Source organism: Eleutherodactylus coqui, chromosome 12 (genome assembly GCF_035609145.1).
Source record: "Eleutherodactylus coqui strain aEleCoq1 chromosome 12, aEleCoq1.hap1, whole genome shotgun sequence".
Lineage (NCBI taxonomy): Eukaryota > Metazoa > Chordata > Amphibia > Anura > Eleutherodactylidae > Eleutherodactylus > Eleutherodactylus coqui.
Window position 1 is genome coordinate 113,231,877 of NC_089848.1, and position 14,978 is coordinate 113,246,854.

General features: G+C 46.8%; 1 protein-coding gene across 1 annotated transcript in view; it reads left to right on the plus strand.

The window, feature by feature from the left end:
* The window catches only part of ACVR2B (activin A receptor type 2B), a 185,329-nt gene that overhangs the window by 121,896 nt on the left and 48,455 nt on the right, over positions 1 to 14,978 (plus strand). Inside the window, exons 2-3 of the mRNA XM_066585558.1 lie at positions 4,304 to 4,511; positions 11,521 to 11,618. Of these exons, the coding sequence (XP_066441655.1) occupies positions 4,304 to 4,511; positions 11,521 to 11,618 (306 nt within the window). The remainder of the gene's footprint in view (positions 1 to 4,303; positions 4,512 to 11,520; positions 11,619 to 14,978) is intronic.

The window sequence follows — 14,978 nt, forward strand, 5'->3', positions numbered from 1 at the left end:
TTTTTTTTTTAACGAAATTTTGCACATTTGTCCGTTACTAGAACATGTATAACCCCCCCCCCCCCCCCTTCCCAAACCCATGGGGTCATGAATACAGACGGGTGGGTCAACTTTACGGGGGTCACAAAGAACCACAATTTTTGATCATCTCTTGAAAGCCATTAGATGTAAGATGATGCGCAAGATGTCATCATCTTAACGTGCATTTAGACATAAAGATGATTGCTCAAAAGATGGCTTTTGAGTGATCATTTTGCATAAAACTACTACTTGGTACTAATGCCTATTAGTACCAATTAGTAGGCTGTGAACCGCCAGGAGCTGTATTCAGGGAACAGACCACCTGCTGTTCTCTGAATAAATTCTCTTTGTTCTTCCAGGGGCGACAGCTGAGATAATGTTATCAGCGGTCCCCCGGGCAGAACACAATGTGCGATCCTTCTTACCAGCTGACCTGTTGGGGTGACAGGAGAACTGAAGTTGGGAAACACTTGGCTAAACAATCAATTGGTGAATCCACATGACAACTGGCCATATAAGTGATGGGTGAGGGCTGATAGAAAAAATATCTACAGCTTTCTACAAAAATATCTACAGCTTTCAGATTGTAAGCACACCTGTCGATAGGAAGCACCCAGGCTCTAGACAACAGAAAATGGGAGAGAACTATTTAATTGTCCATAGCAGTCGCAGTTTTTTGGTGTTACTGTGTAGATAGGGGGTAAGTACACTCGTAAAAAAAACAAAACACCTAGCCATCAGATGAAATGAAACTTTTGCTGTGATTTGTAACATTAATATAAGTAATTGATTTGAGTATCAGAGCAAAAGGAGAATTTGTACTGCCTCCAGCTTGGATACAAAATGTGATGCGGGTGGGCATGAAGGCTACAGTACCCTGTTTTACTGCCTCTACCTTGGATACAAGATGTGGTATGAGTGGGCATGGAGGCTCTAGTACCCTGTTGTACCGCCTCTGACTTGGATACAAAATGTGGTACGGGCGGGCATGGAGGCTCTAGTATCCTGTTGCACTGCCTCTAGCTTGTATACAAGATGTGGTATGAGTTGGCATGGGGGCTCTAGTACCCTGTTGTACTGCCTCTAGCTTGAATAAAAGATGATGTATGAGTGGGCATGGAGGCTCTAGTACCCTGTTGTACCGCCTCTAGCTTGGATACAGGATGTGCTACGGGCATGGAGGCTCTAGTACACTGTTGTTCCGCCTCTAGCTTGGATACAGGATGTGCTACGGGCGGACATAAAAGCATACAGGTTCCATATGGAATCCTGTGGCATATCATTCCGCATTTGTTGTCGGTGTGCCAGTAGGTGGCGCTGTGGAGGATTATTTTATTCATTTGCATGTCTTTTTCCCAGGGAATGAGACTCCCTATAACCTCATGATGCGCTCTACAAGGCGCATCTATAAAAAGTTTTGTAGTAGGCCTAAAAGAAAGAGTGCGTCGTTTTTTTGTCTGTGCACTGTATAAGTTTCCATAGAGTTAATTTACATAATTTGTGTTCTTGTTCTTTTGTACGTTTTAGATATTCTCTTTGAGTCGTATGTTTGAAGTACGTCCTTAATCCCCACGATGGGAGAATTGTTTGCAAATGGATTGTTTGGTTATTCTCTAGAAGGTCTATAGGATCCCATCGTCCCTCAGTGATGTGGAGTTGGATATATTCTTCATCGTGTTGATGCAAACTTGCCTCTATAGGATTTGACCTATTTTCGTCTTGTACCGCTAACAAACAAGCCGACTTGCTTTTAAAGTCGCAGAAACGGAGGGCTTCAGTAGCTTTTCCTTTGTCGGAGGCTGCGTCCCCAACTTATCTCCTCTTACTAAGCGCACGGCTGGAGCTCGGAGCCATTTGGTTGGGGCTACAAAGTATTTAGTCCATCAGTTTGTTTTCCCGTGAACGGAGTCTCTGAGATGACATAAAAGTTGTGTTTGGCTTCCGATCCAGGCCACGAGGAGTAATGGGCCGGCGGAGCACCATGTGAGGTCTGGGCAATGAGCGAGACGCATTTAGGTTCGTCTTCACCGGGAGCTTCCCTCTTATAGATCACGTACATTTATACACAGTCGGCTTCCAGTTGTACAAAATGTATCTGTTTAGGAGGGTTTTATTTGAAGGATTAGTGATACAGCGACCGGAAAAAGACTGCTGAAAAAGTGAATATTTGTCTTCTGTAGTTTAGATTTTTGAATGCAGTAGAAATACTAGAAGGATCATTCCAGGAACGGGGGGAGTAACACCTGACCATTTTTGATTTACCCTTTTTTTACGAAATTTTGCACATATTTGTTAGCTACTAGAATCTCTATATAAAAATCTCGATTTTCACACCCATGGGGTCATGAATACAGACGGGTGGCTCAACTTTACGGGGGTCACAAAGAACCACAATTTTTATAGATCTGATACGGGTGGGTATAAAGGCTCTAGTACCCTGTTGTACTGCCTCTAGCTTGGATACAAGATGTGATACGAGGGCATGGAGGCTCTAGTACCCTGTTGTACCGCCTCTAGCTTGGATATAAGATGTGATACGGGTGGGCATGGAGGCTCTAGTACCCTGTTGTATCGCCTCTAGCTTGGATACAAGATGTGATACGAGGGCATGGAGGCTCTAGTACCCTGTTGTACCGCCTCTAGCTTGGATATAAGATGTGATACGGCGGGCATGGAGGCTCTAGTACCCTGTTGTACCGCCTCTAGCTTGGATACAGGATGTGATATGCGTGGGCATGGAGGCTCTAGTACCCTGTTGTACCGCCTCTAGCTTGGATACAAGATGTGATACGGGGGGCATGGAGGCTCTAGTACCCTGTTGTACTGCCTCTAGCTTGGATACAAGATGTGATACGAGGGCATGGAGGCTCTAGTACCCTGTTGTACCGCCTCTAGCTTGGATATAAGATGTGATACGGGTGGGCATGGAGGCTCTAGTACCCTGTTGTATCGCCTCTAGCTTGGATACAAGATGTGATACGAGGGCATGGAGGCTCTAGTACCCTGTTGTACCGCCTCTAGCTTGGATATAAGATGTGATACGGCGGGCATGGAGGCTCTAGTACCCTGTTGTACCGCCTCTAGCTTGGATATAAGATGTGATACGGGTGGGCATGGAGGCTCTAGTACCCTGTTGTACCACCTCTAGCTTGGATACAGGATGTGATATGCGTGGGCATGGAGGCTCTAGTACCCTGTTGTACCGCCTCTAGCTTGGATACAAGATGTGATACAGGCAGACATGGAGGCTCTAGTACCCTGTTGTACCGCCTCTAGCTTGGATACAAGATGTGATATGCGTGGGCATGGAGGCTCTAGTACCCTGTTGTACCGCCTCTAGCTTGGATACAAGATTTGATACAGGCAGGCATGGAGGCTCTAGTACCCTGTTGTATCGCCTCTAGCTTGGATACAGGATGTGCTACAGGCAGGCATGAAGGCATACAGGTTTCATATGGAATCCTGTGGCATATCGTTCCACACTTGTTGTAACTGCCTCCAGTTCGTGCAAACTCGTTGGCTGTAGATGTTGGTGTCCCAGATGATCCCATAAATGTTCTATTGGTAATTAATCTGGCAACCGGACAGCCACGGAAGTGTGACAATGCTGTGGGGGCTCCTGTGACCCCCTTGTGTGTGCGGCCGAGCATTATCCTGCTGGACACCACCATGAGAGGAACACGTGGCTGCAGGACGTCCTGCACAGATCGCTCAGCTGTCATTGTCGGTCATCGATAGAAAAAACTAAAAATTTAAAAAGGGTATTCCAGGGCTTTTAGAGAGATTTGAAGCTACTAGAGGTGTAACAAGATATTTTTCTGCACTGGTTGTTTTTGTAGTGGAGTATTTTTATCCCCTTTTTGAAGCCATCACCCGCGTGGCGAGGTCGGCTCCGGCGCTTATCTTTCAGCACTTTTTGCCTTTCCAAGAAACATTGTAACATTCCCATTATATCCACATGAAAAGCCCACATAAAAGCGTTACTTTCCATCGGTGACCGAATCTTGATGCTTACCTCCCCGAAGCCATTATTATTAATTTGCTCTAAGTATTACTGCTTTAAGTGTTTTTCGAGGTTTCCGTAGGTTAATGGAGGAAGCCTGCTCTTCTCACAAGTCAAGTTGGTTTGCTGCAGGTTGGCTTTGTTGCCATAGGGGCCTCATCCTGCAATGCAAATATTTGTAGGCAGTTCTTCTATAGATTGTCTAGAAGATGAAGTAACGCAGGCAGGTAATTGCACCCAGGAGCAGGTTTCTAACTCCATATCGCTCTTCCTTTTCAGGGTCTGGGCACAATGAGGATGACCCTCGGGAATGCATTTATTATAATGTCAACTGGGAGAGTGAAAAAACGAACCAGAGCGGGGTGGAGAGGTGCGACGGCGAGAAGGATAAACGGCTTCACTGCTATGCATCTTGGAGGAATAATTCTGGTTTCATCGAACTTGTGAAGAAAGGATGCTGGTTAGATGACTTCAACTGCTATGACAGGTAGGTCGCTGTTGGCTGCAGTGGATTTCATTTGCTAGTATTCTGGAACTAGACCCTACCGGCAGCAGCTTACCTATTAAGTAATGGTTCTCTGACTTCGCTTTGTTGGATCATGGAAGAACCTTTAAAGAAATCTGCAAGGGTTCTCGCCCAAGACCCTCTCTGATCGGCTGCTTGCTGGCCAGTAGGCTCCTGCACCAAGCATCTTTCCACAGGAAGCCGACAGCTCTGTTCACACAGCAGTGGCTAAGATTGGTATTAGAGAATGGGAACTTTGCCTGTAATACCATACCTGGCCACTGCAATGGAAATGGAGCTATCTGCTTCCTGTAGAAATAAGTCCAATGGATGCGTGCACTGGCGCAGTGAACAGCTGCTCTGCACGGTTCTGAGTGTCAGACCCTTGCTAATCTACTAATGATAACCCATGCTGAGGATAAGCCATGAATAGTTGACACCTGACAACCCCTGTAAGCCTATCTACATATTGTTATGGGCCGAAACATTGCTAGCTCCATTGCTTGCCAGTTACAATGTTGACCAATTCCAGGAGCGTGTTGGTTTGGAGGAGAGGTGGCGGCCTCAAATGCGAATTGGGGGGGACCCCATAAAGCAGGTAGTTCAATGTGACCTTCTGGTTTTGGGTGGGGGGGGGGGGGGGGGGGGGAGAAACTGTCCCAGAACCCATGTTTGGAGGGGAGGTGGGGTTGGAGGATGATATTTGCTGTTTTTTTCTGCCGATGTCTTTCTCCAGTCTGCTGGTTTAGGATCTCGCTTTCAGCCGTCCAAGATGGCTTCCCCTTAACCCCTTCAGTGGCAGGTTTAGGTAGTCTTCAGCACATTTCAACACTGATTTTTTTTTTAGGAGATTTTCCGGGCGTGCCACTAAATATGTTAATTAGCTAGCACTGGTCACATCAGCAGTACCGACCAATCGAAAAGCAGGTATATTGTGCTGGTTATCGAAGATACTCAACGGTTGACCACTAGATGCATGTGGGGTAGACACACGGGTAACTGCTACGGGTGGTCTCCCATCAGGGCACATGGTGGGTATCACCAGTTTTACTCTTTTTTTTTTTCATAAAATGGCTGCAGTTACCCCTAAATTGAGTAGAAATAGATAAAGCACTAATGGAAGTCCTTGGGTTTCTGGAGACCTCGGCCACTGCTCCACGTTCCCAGGAATGGCAGATCTGCTGACTGTAGTAACGCAGCGATCCAAGAATGGAAGATTGAGGAAGGTGAAGTAAGAAGACAATGAATTCTACAGGGTGGGCCACAGAAAACTAGCCCGGCACTACACTTTGTGAGAGCTGTCTAAAAGAAAATCTTGTCTTTGTTGCCCATAGCAGCCAATCACAGCGCAGCTTTCATTTTACCATGCCGGTATAAGACATGAAAGCTGCACTGTGATTGGTTGATGTGGGCAATAAAGATGGATTTTCTTCTAGACCATGTTCATTAGATTTTGGTGCCGGGCTACTTTTCCATGGCCCGTCCCGTAGAAGCAAAATAGAGTTTTTCTTGACTCTAGAAGCACAGGGTTAACGTCTTGTGCCGGCAAGTCTTCTGTTCTTCTATGTTACTGCATTAGTCGGCTAAATGCTAATTATATTTTATCACCTCCTACACATCAGGAAGTTATTAAGATGACATGACAGCTGTTTCCATACTGTAACACGAATGCTGACTGATCAGGAAGGCTTACATGGTGGTTACAGTGTAAGAAAGAGGGTCGTTATCGAATATTGACAAGAGGCGCAAGTATTACTCACCCCTGATCACAAGTATCGCGGTCATGAGGAGTTTTGGGGGCGCACCGTTATTTTGATGATTGAGCTGTTCTTAGGTTAGGTCACCAATATCAGGTTGGTCAGGGTCTGACTCGTGGCTGGCACCACAGGATCAGCACCGTACACTGTTAACGGCTGGGATAGGAACTAAATCCCAGTTACCTAAATGGGAATGAGCTATGGAAAGGCCATGTGGCCAATGAACGTGAGAAGGCTGCAGCAGCAGCCAGAGTGCAGCACCCACTTCAAACAGCTGATCGGAAACAAATATTCAGTGTAAATTCTGCCTCGACTGAATGACTAATGGGAATTCTCATTCATCTATTTCATGCATGCAGAAAACTGAACGACTGATCGGCTCATGGAAACGGGTCATTCCGTTGAAAAGGGCCATTAATAAAGATGTTTGGCCACTGAAAAAAAAAAGTTAAATGCTGTACTATAATAAATGTAGTAATACTTGGCTTAATTATGACAGCGCTCCTGATCAAAAGTTTCCCAGACTGTCTCTACTTCTTGGTCCTTGTTGACACACGTGTGGACAGCTGCAGCTAATCAGTGGCTTTAGATCATCATTGTGGTCAGTGATTGGCTACAGCAGTCACATGTTCGTGTCAGTAGGGACCAGGAAGTACAGAGATAAGTGGGGAACACTGGGAAATGTCTGATCAAGAGTGGTGGGCGACCCATACGGTATTATTGCTACCGTGTTTCCCAGAAAATAAGACAGTGTCTTATATTAATTTTTGTTCAAAAAGGTTTAGCTTTTTTACATGTATAGCTGCCTGGACACTATTTAAATTGACTTTTTTAAATTCACTGTTAGCAGGACTTAATTTTGGAGTAGGGCTTATATTTCAAGCACCCTAAAAAATGCCTGAAAAATCATTTTGCATCCTCAAAAATTCTGGAAAATCATGCTATGTCTTATTTTCAGGGAAACGGGCTACTATTATTTTAACACATTCTAAGCCTCTCCTAAAAGACATGGAAGTGGCTGGACAATCCTTTTAAGCCCTGTAAAACCCCTTTATTACAGCCAAGTAATGCTGTATGAATACACAGTACCCCAACGTCATGTTTTAGTAAAATATGACTGCAGCAAGCCATAGATGAACCAGATGTCTGTTCTGTAGAACAGAGCCAAAATGTTAATTGAATGGAATTACAAAGCTTCACCCTATAAAACCCTAATACTCCGCATCAGACTCTTTAAAAAAAAAAAAAAAAGTTTTCATAAAGGCATTTTTGGACTTGAACGCTCCTTATTTTCAATGTTATGTACTGCAATCGAGGGATGGGCAATTAATCAAATTTGTCACTTTGCCTAGGTGTGATTCTGATTTTTGTCAGAATTGTGAAATCATATTAGCCATACTCCCCCAGCATGATAGGGGAAGAGGGCAGTATATGGAATCTGTGATGACTGGGAAGGGGAGGACATGGGGGTCTGGGATGACTGGGTGAGAAAACAGTATATGGGGCTGTGATGGTGAGAGGATAGTATATGGGATCTGTAATGACTATGAGGGAGAGGAAATAGGGGATTGGGATTCCTGGTGGAGAGGATGTAGGTGTCTGGGATGACTGGGGGAGAAAACGGTATATGGGGGCTGTGATGACTGGGAGGGAGAGGACATGGGGTCCTGGGATGACTAGGGGAGAGAACCTTATATGGGATCTGTGATGGTGAGAGGATAGTATATGTGATCTCTAATGACTGAGGAATTGGGATTCCTGGTGGAGAGGACGTAGGTGTGTGGGATGACTGGGGGAGAAAACAGTATATGGGGGGCTGGGATACAGGGGAGGCCTGTAGATCGGGTCTGTAATCACTCAGAGAACAGTATATGGGAGCTGTGATGACTGGGAGAAAAAGGACTGGGGGCTCTGATGATTGGGAAGGTGAACCGTATATGGGGGCTGTGATGATTGCGAAGGTGAACCGTATATGGGGGCTGTGATGACTGGGAAGGTGAACCGTATATGGGGGCTCTGATGACTGGGAAGGTGAACCGTATGTGGGGGCTCTGATGACTGGGAAGGTGAACCATATGTGGGGGCTATGATGACTGGGAAGGTGAACCGTATGTGGGGGCTGTGATGACTGGGAAGGTGAACCGTATGTGGGGGCTGTGATGACTGGGAAGGTGAACCGTATGGGGGGGGCTCTGACTGGGAAGGTGAACCGTATGGGGGGGCTCTGACTGGGAAGGTGAACCGTATGTGGGGGCTGTGATGACTGGGAAGGTGAACCGTATGGGGGGGCTCTGACTGGGAAGGTGAACCGTATGTGGGGGCTGTGATGACTGGGAAGGTGAACCGTATGGGGGGGCTCTGACTGGGAAGGTGAACCGTATGTGGGGGCTGTGATGACTGGGAAGGGGAACCATATGTGGGGGCTGTGATGACTGGGAAGGTGAACCATATGTGGGGGCTGTGATGACTGGGAAGGTGAACCGTATGTGGGGGCTGTGATGACTGGGAAGGTGAACCGTATGTGGGGGCTGTGATGACTGGGAAGGTGAACCGTATGTGGGGGCTGTGATGACTGGGAAGGTGAACCGTATGTGGGGGCTGTGATGACTGGGAAGGTGAACCGTATGTGGGGGCTGTGATGACTGGGAAGGTGAACCGTATGTGGGGGCTGTGATGACTGGGAAGGTGAACCGTATGTGGGGGCCTGTGATGACTGGGAGGAAAAGGACTAGGGGCCTGGGATGACTAGGGGACAGAACAGCATGTAGGGCTGTGATAAGGGAGAGAACAGTCTGTATATGGGATCTGTAATGACTGGGAGGGAGGTAACCGTATATGGGATATGGGGGTTTGGGATGACTGGGGGAGAGCACAGTATATAGGGCTGGGATAACAGAGGGAGAGGACATGGGGGTCTGGGAGGAAACACCATCTTTCAGATGTATATAATTAAAATTCATATACTACGCTTTTTACAGAAATTCCTCTTCATGCGATTTTTTTTCTTTTTTCTTTTTTTTTTTTTTTTTTTCATGGCAAATATTGATTTTTCAAATTGTCTCATTCAGCGCTGACAATCCGTATGTATTAAGGAATTGTGCATACGATTTTCCTTTTGTCTTGGTATTTTTTAGGTAAGGTAACAAAAAAAGGAAAATTGAAATAAATATTGCAAATTGAAGAAAAGGTTGGGGGAAAATAAATCGCCTCTTTAATTTTGGGCCAAATCACCCAATCTGCCTGCAATCGCCGCTGCGCCTCCACTTTACGTGGCTATAGCTGCGGACGCACGATAAAGGGGAGAATAATAATAAACGGCTGTCCACTTTCTGGTTATTCCACGATCTGACTCTTCTCCAGCAGCCGGGTCCCTGCAGCGCTCAGAAGTGCGAATCCTTTTATTTTGCAGCAGATTATCATGCGTTTCGTGAGACTCGAGGTTCTGTCCGCCCCCGGGAGATTTGCCTGCTCCATGTAATAATTATTTTTCCTCTTCTCCTTACATATTATGCTGAGAACCACATGACTCGATCGATAAATCTGCCTAGAAGCCCGATGCCCATGACTCTGACAGCTGCTCTCCGGAGGATACCATAAACATGACATATTCTTCTCCAGTCAGGGTCTTTTACTAAAACGGCGTTGTCACTGCGCGCGCTCACGGGCACATTCATACAGTCTATTAGGCACGGCCAGCTATCTGAATCCCTTCCAACGAGGCCCGGTCATCGGTGCTAGACTAGCCGGGGGCCAGGATGTCACTGCCAACAACATGGCTGAACAACCCGTTACTGAAAGGGGTCAGAGGAGGATGTCAGGAATCGCCACAGTCAGCCGAATACAAAGCTGGCGCTCCAAGTAATGTGTCTGAACGCACAGCGCATCCTTTATTAGCATGGATTGGCTATAGCAGCAGATGACCACTTCCGCCGCAATTGTATCGCTGAACAGCGGAAAAACATCTCCTGGTCAGATGAATCCAGATTTCTGTCACTCCATGATGGTGGGAGGTCAGAATTTGGTGCAAGCAGCATGAATCGGTGACCCCTTCCTGTTAGCTGGTCAGAACATGTCAAAAACCTCATGTAATTTGCAGCAAATGCAAGAAGCTTCCTGTCCGCACATCCCCAGTCCAGATAAGACCGCGGACAGGTACGCGGGGGGTCACCGGCCGGGCACAGGGTCCGTTTCTGCTGTGGGATGCTGCATGCGGAATCCGACCCGTCCGTGCGCGGGTGGCCTAAATGTGGTGCAAAGCATGTTTGACAGTTTTCTGGTGCAATTTGTCGATGCCCCACACTCATTCCCGCATGTACTCGCTCCCGTGCTGTCACACAGGAGTGAGTATTGTTGGCTCGCAGCGGGGCGGCTGGAGGAGATTTCCCTGCTCGCTCTCCCCCGCCCCTCTCCATTCACTTAACACAGTGACCGTTCAGTACTGAACGGCTGCTGTTTACACTGAAGATCATCATTCATCGTTTATACAGCTTAAAATCCTGAACAATGATCGTTCAGTGTAAACAGCAGCTGTTCAGTACTGAACTGCTGCTGTGTTAAGTGAATGCAGAGGGGTGAGAGAGCGAGTGAGTCAAATCCCCTCCAGCCGCCCCACTGTGAGCCAACGATACTCGCTCCTGTGCAGCAGCACGGGAGAGGGCACATGTGGGGATGAGTGTCGGGCATCATTTGCCCGACAGTCGTTCCCTAAGAATGCGGCTTAAATGTCCAGGTCGTCATTTGTTGCAGATTGACAAATAAGGGATGTGGGAAAGTTTGAAACAGAGCGCGTTCACATGGCGGTATGTGTGTGCGGATCCCACGCTGGATTCCATGCTTTTTCCACGTTCCATTACTTCCAATTCCATGTACAGATTTGAAAGGTGCATTACGAAAAAAAGAATGGACCTGAAAGGGAACCGGACACGAGTTTTCAGTGCAATCCAGGATAAAGCAACAGCGCTGCTAATGAGATTTCCTTAAGGCTAATTAATTTTGCAATCCACGCCCCCCATACCTTCACAATCTGCTTCTGAAGTTTTGTTCTCACTTAGTTTTCTCCCCAGCAGATCTGCTGCCTCTACAGATCACCCCACAGACGCGGGCGGCCAATATTATCTGTGCGCGCCTGTATTTGGAGCCTTTCAGTGTGTGCCTCCATCAGGATGGTTGGATTTGTACGTTTTTTTCCTTTTATTGTCCCATTTACGTGTTTCTACCTTTTTTCTTGCTTGCAGACCTCAGTGCATCGCGAAGGAGGAGAACCCACAAGTGTTTTTCTGCTGTTGTGACGGCAACTATTGTAACGAGAGGTTTACTCATCTGCCGGATGTGGGTAAGTCTAGAATGGTACGGGCAAATGAAGGGGTTTTCCAGGCATAAAATGAAAATTCTGGAAATGCTGAAATCTAGGAGGTGCAGTTAAGTAGTGGCAACATGGACCTTTTATCTGCCGCTCTGGACCCTGTTCTTCGCCGCGTGCGGCCGCCAATCTGCCGCTGTATTAACTGGCTCCGCCCACAGCTCACAGGTCCTGCAACTTACCAACCTCCCTCCCACTAGGAGCTGCTGAAGCCGACAGGCCAGCCTGTCCGGCACTCCGAACTGCACATGAGTAATACAGCGCAGTGCTTCCATTCCTGTCTTCCCATCATGCACTGCTCACAGGATGTTGGCGGCTATGGACAGGGAAGGAAGTAGCAAATGCGGACAAGACCTCAGTGGAAGTGGTGATGTTTTTCAGGCGGAGGGTCAAATGACATAGAAAATGAAGAAACTGGCTAAGCCGGGTACACTGAGCCTATTACAGAATGACTTATTGTGACGATGTACATTGGGTTCTACAATGCTACTGTGCCCCTTTTTAGGGGGACCCGGTTTTAGAGGTCTTTTAGCGCGGCATATCATGATGGTGGGGAGGGGGAGGTGTTGAGTTTTGATAACCTATAGACTTCTATGAGAGAATGTTACAAGCATGCTTTTTTGACCCGAGGAGTTGAGCTGTGACCATTACATTAATTTACATAGTGTTGTGGGAATAACTTGCCATAGTTCACCTCCTCCCTCCATGGGCAGATTACATCACCGATTGACTTCTATTGCTGTATGACCTGTGCAGGGGCGGAGGAGGAGGTGAGCTGTGACGTCCCCTGTTGTGAATGGTGGATCCGATGTTCTCTATAGATGGGTGTCACTTCTCGGTGTAATCCTGCCTGAACAGGAAGTGACAACTGTTATAAGGCCTAGTGGTCAGTGTGAGAACTGCAGGACTTAATATAAAAATATATAGTGTGTGTGATAGATAATATAATTTTTTTAAATTTTTTTTTTATATAAAATCTAATTTTATATATAGATCGCGACATTGAAAATGAGAACGCATAAAAATCCATCCTGTGTTTCACATGCCGCCGCTGCTAAAATTCCACAGGTCTGCATACGTAAATCATAGGCAGCAGAACTGGAGAGGCCGCCAGCGAAGGAGCGTCGACCCAAGCGCTGGGCGGTTACGTCTTGTGAGGGTCCTCCTGAATATGTAGGAGAGCCGCACATTCTGCACGCACGTGTAATTCACTCCATAACAAAAACTGTACTTTCTTTCATAGCTTTTGGTTCAAGTTTTTTTTTTTTTCCTCCCCCCTCCTCCTTTGTACGCGATCTGTCGGAGCGAACAGATGGCACCTTGTCACTGAAGAAAAGCCATTCAATCAATAACTTTTCCATACAGAATCAAAGAGCCTTTCATTCTACGTGGTGCTGGGAATAACTGCACATCAGCACTTCTCAGGCTGAGGCCATTCTCAAAGTGACCTCCGGCAAACAAAGGAAAGTGTCTGGTATTCAGGCGGGTAATGTGTCATATCGCCAACCTTTATCTGCGGCCATAAGGAGAGGGTTAGCAGATTTGCAAGACCATTCAAAGTAAAATCCGGCACCTGGTTGATTCTATTCTTTATCCATTCCATATCCATAGTGAAGTACTCAGGTGCGGCCGGACCCGGCCGATGGAGAAATGTTCCCAGCGCAGTCCGATTTGTTTTACTAGATTTTCTCACACTTCAAAACTTTTTTCACACTGGTTCCTGGGTTATTTTAAAGCACCCAAGTCCCTAAGAAAAAACCCTTTTAGAAGAGTTAAATCTTATTAAAGAGCCATGTGGGTGGGGGTTTATACAGGGTGGGCCACAGACAAGTAGCCCAACGTCACTTATGCCTCAGTCACATGGGTGTAAATTAGGAGAACTAAATCCCCATTGATTTGCATTGAGGCATTCAAACTGGCGGTTTTCACGTATGCATTTATGTGCGTGAAAAAAAACACAGCATGTCCCATTTTGGTCCATATTAGGGACTCAAATAGTCCCTAATATGGACTATTCAGAAATAGAGTGAAATTTGCAGTCAATGAGGCTGTATGTACACAGTGAATACGCATGATACATGTGTATTTGTGCAGAAAGTCAATGGGACTTGTGGGTTTTTGGCACACGTAAAAATGCAGTTAAGGCTGCTTTCACATTGTGATGGGGATTCCGTTTTTCCGTTCGGAGAGCAGGAAAGGGGAATCCCCTGGCCTAAGGGATCCTCCTTATGATGGAACGGAACAGCGCCAAACCCCTATAATGGGCTCCATTCGGTTTCCGCTCAGCTTCCCAGCACTTTACTGGAATAAGAACTGCATGCAGCGCTGTACCGGGTCTGAGACGGGACCTCCGAATAAAGGTCTAACACAGATGTGAAGGCGGCCTTACAGGTACGCAAATTTAAAAAGGGCCAGCAGATGCGCAGGGAAAGCGCAGTGTTATTCAGTTTTTCTTGCTGGATCATGCGAAACTGAACGCTAATCATTCAGTGTAAACGCTGCCATCGGTCGTCATTCAGCGTAGGCAGGCAAAAAAAAACGTAATTAGGCAGCCATTCATTCCTGAATAAATGCCTGTTTACTGTGAATGGAGACGTGTCCGGAAGTGATCCCCGGCCTCCTGCGCCACCATTCACTCAACGACTATCGCTCCTGTGGGATAGTACAGGTAGCGGTTCATCTTGAGATGACTGTCAGGCACGCTGGCTGGGATACACCAGGGTCGGAGGGCCGCTGCTCTGACGCCTGTGTAGTGGCCGATACTTGTAACTGCAGGCGAGGCTCCCCTTGATTATTGCTGGGACAAACATTGGATGCTTGTGCGCTCCACAGGTGTCCCGTGTAAAAGGACCAAAAGTACTTGCTACAAAATAAGGTTCTTCATTGTCCTTATTTATCAGGAGACAAGTGGCAAGTTTGCCTAGATACGCATGCAACGCTACAGGAACGGGTGACGTACATATATACCTAGTTGTATCATTCCAGGTTCTGGTAGTGCTGGATGGCTGGAGCCGTTGTGATCCGTACGCCAACTTACCTGCAGTAAAGAAAGGGGTAGCATTAACAGATTTCTGTTTGAGAATGGCTGACCACCCAAGGCTTTGTGGTAAATACGGAACGGCCACTTTATTAGACCTGCATCTAGTAGCTCATTGGACGTCTTTTGGCCTTCAGAACTGCAGCAGTTTGTCGTGGTGTAGAGTCCACTTGGTGATCTTGTCCACCTGGGCCGATATTCCTGCAGAACAACAAGCTTCTTGTAATTGCCACAAATTAGATTGAAGTGTTGACCTGTTCAGACCAGCTGACAGGAAGGGCTCACCGATTCATGCT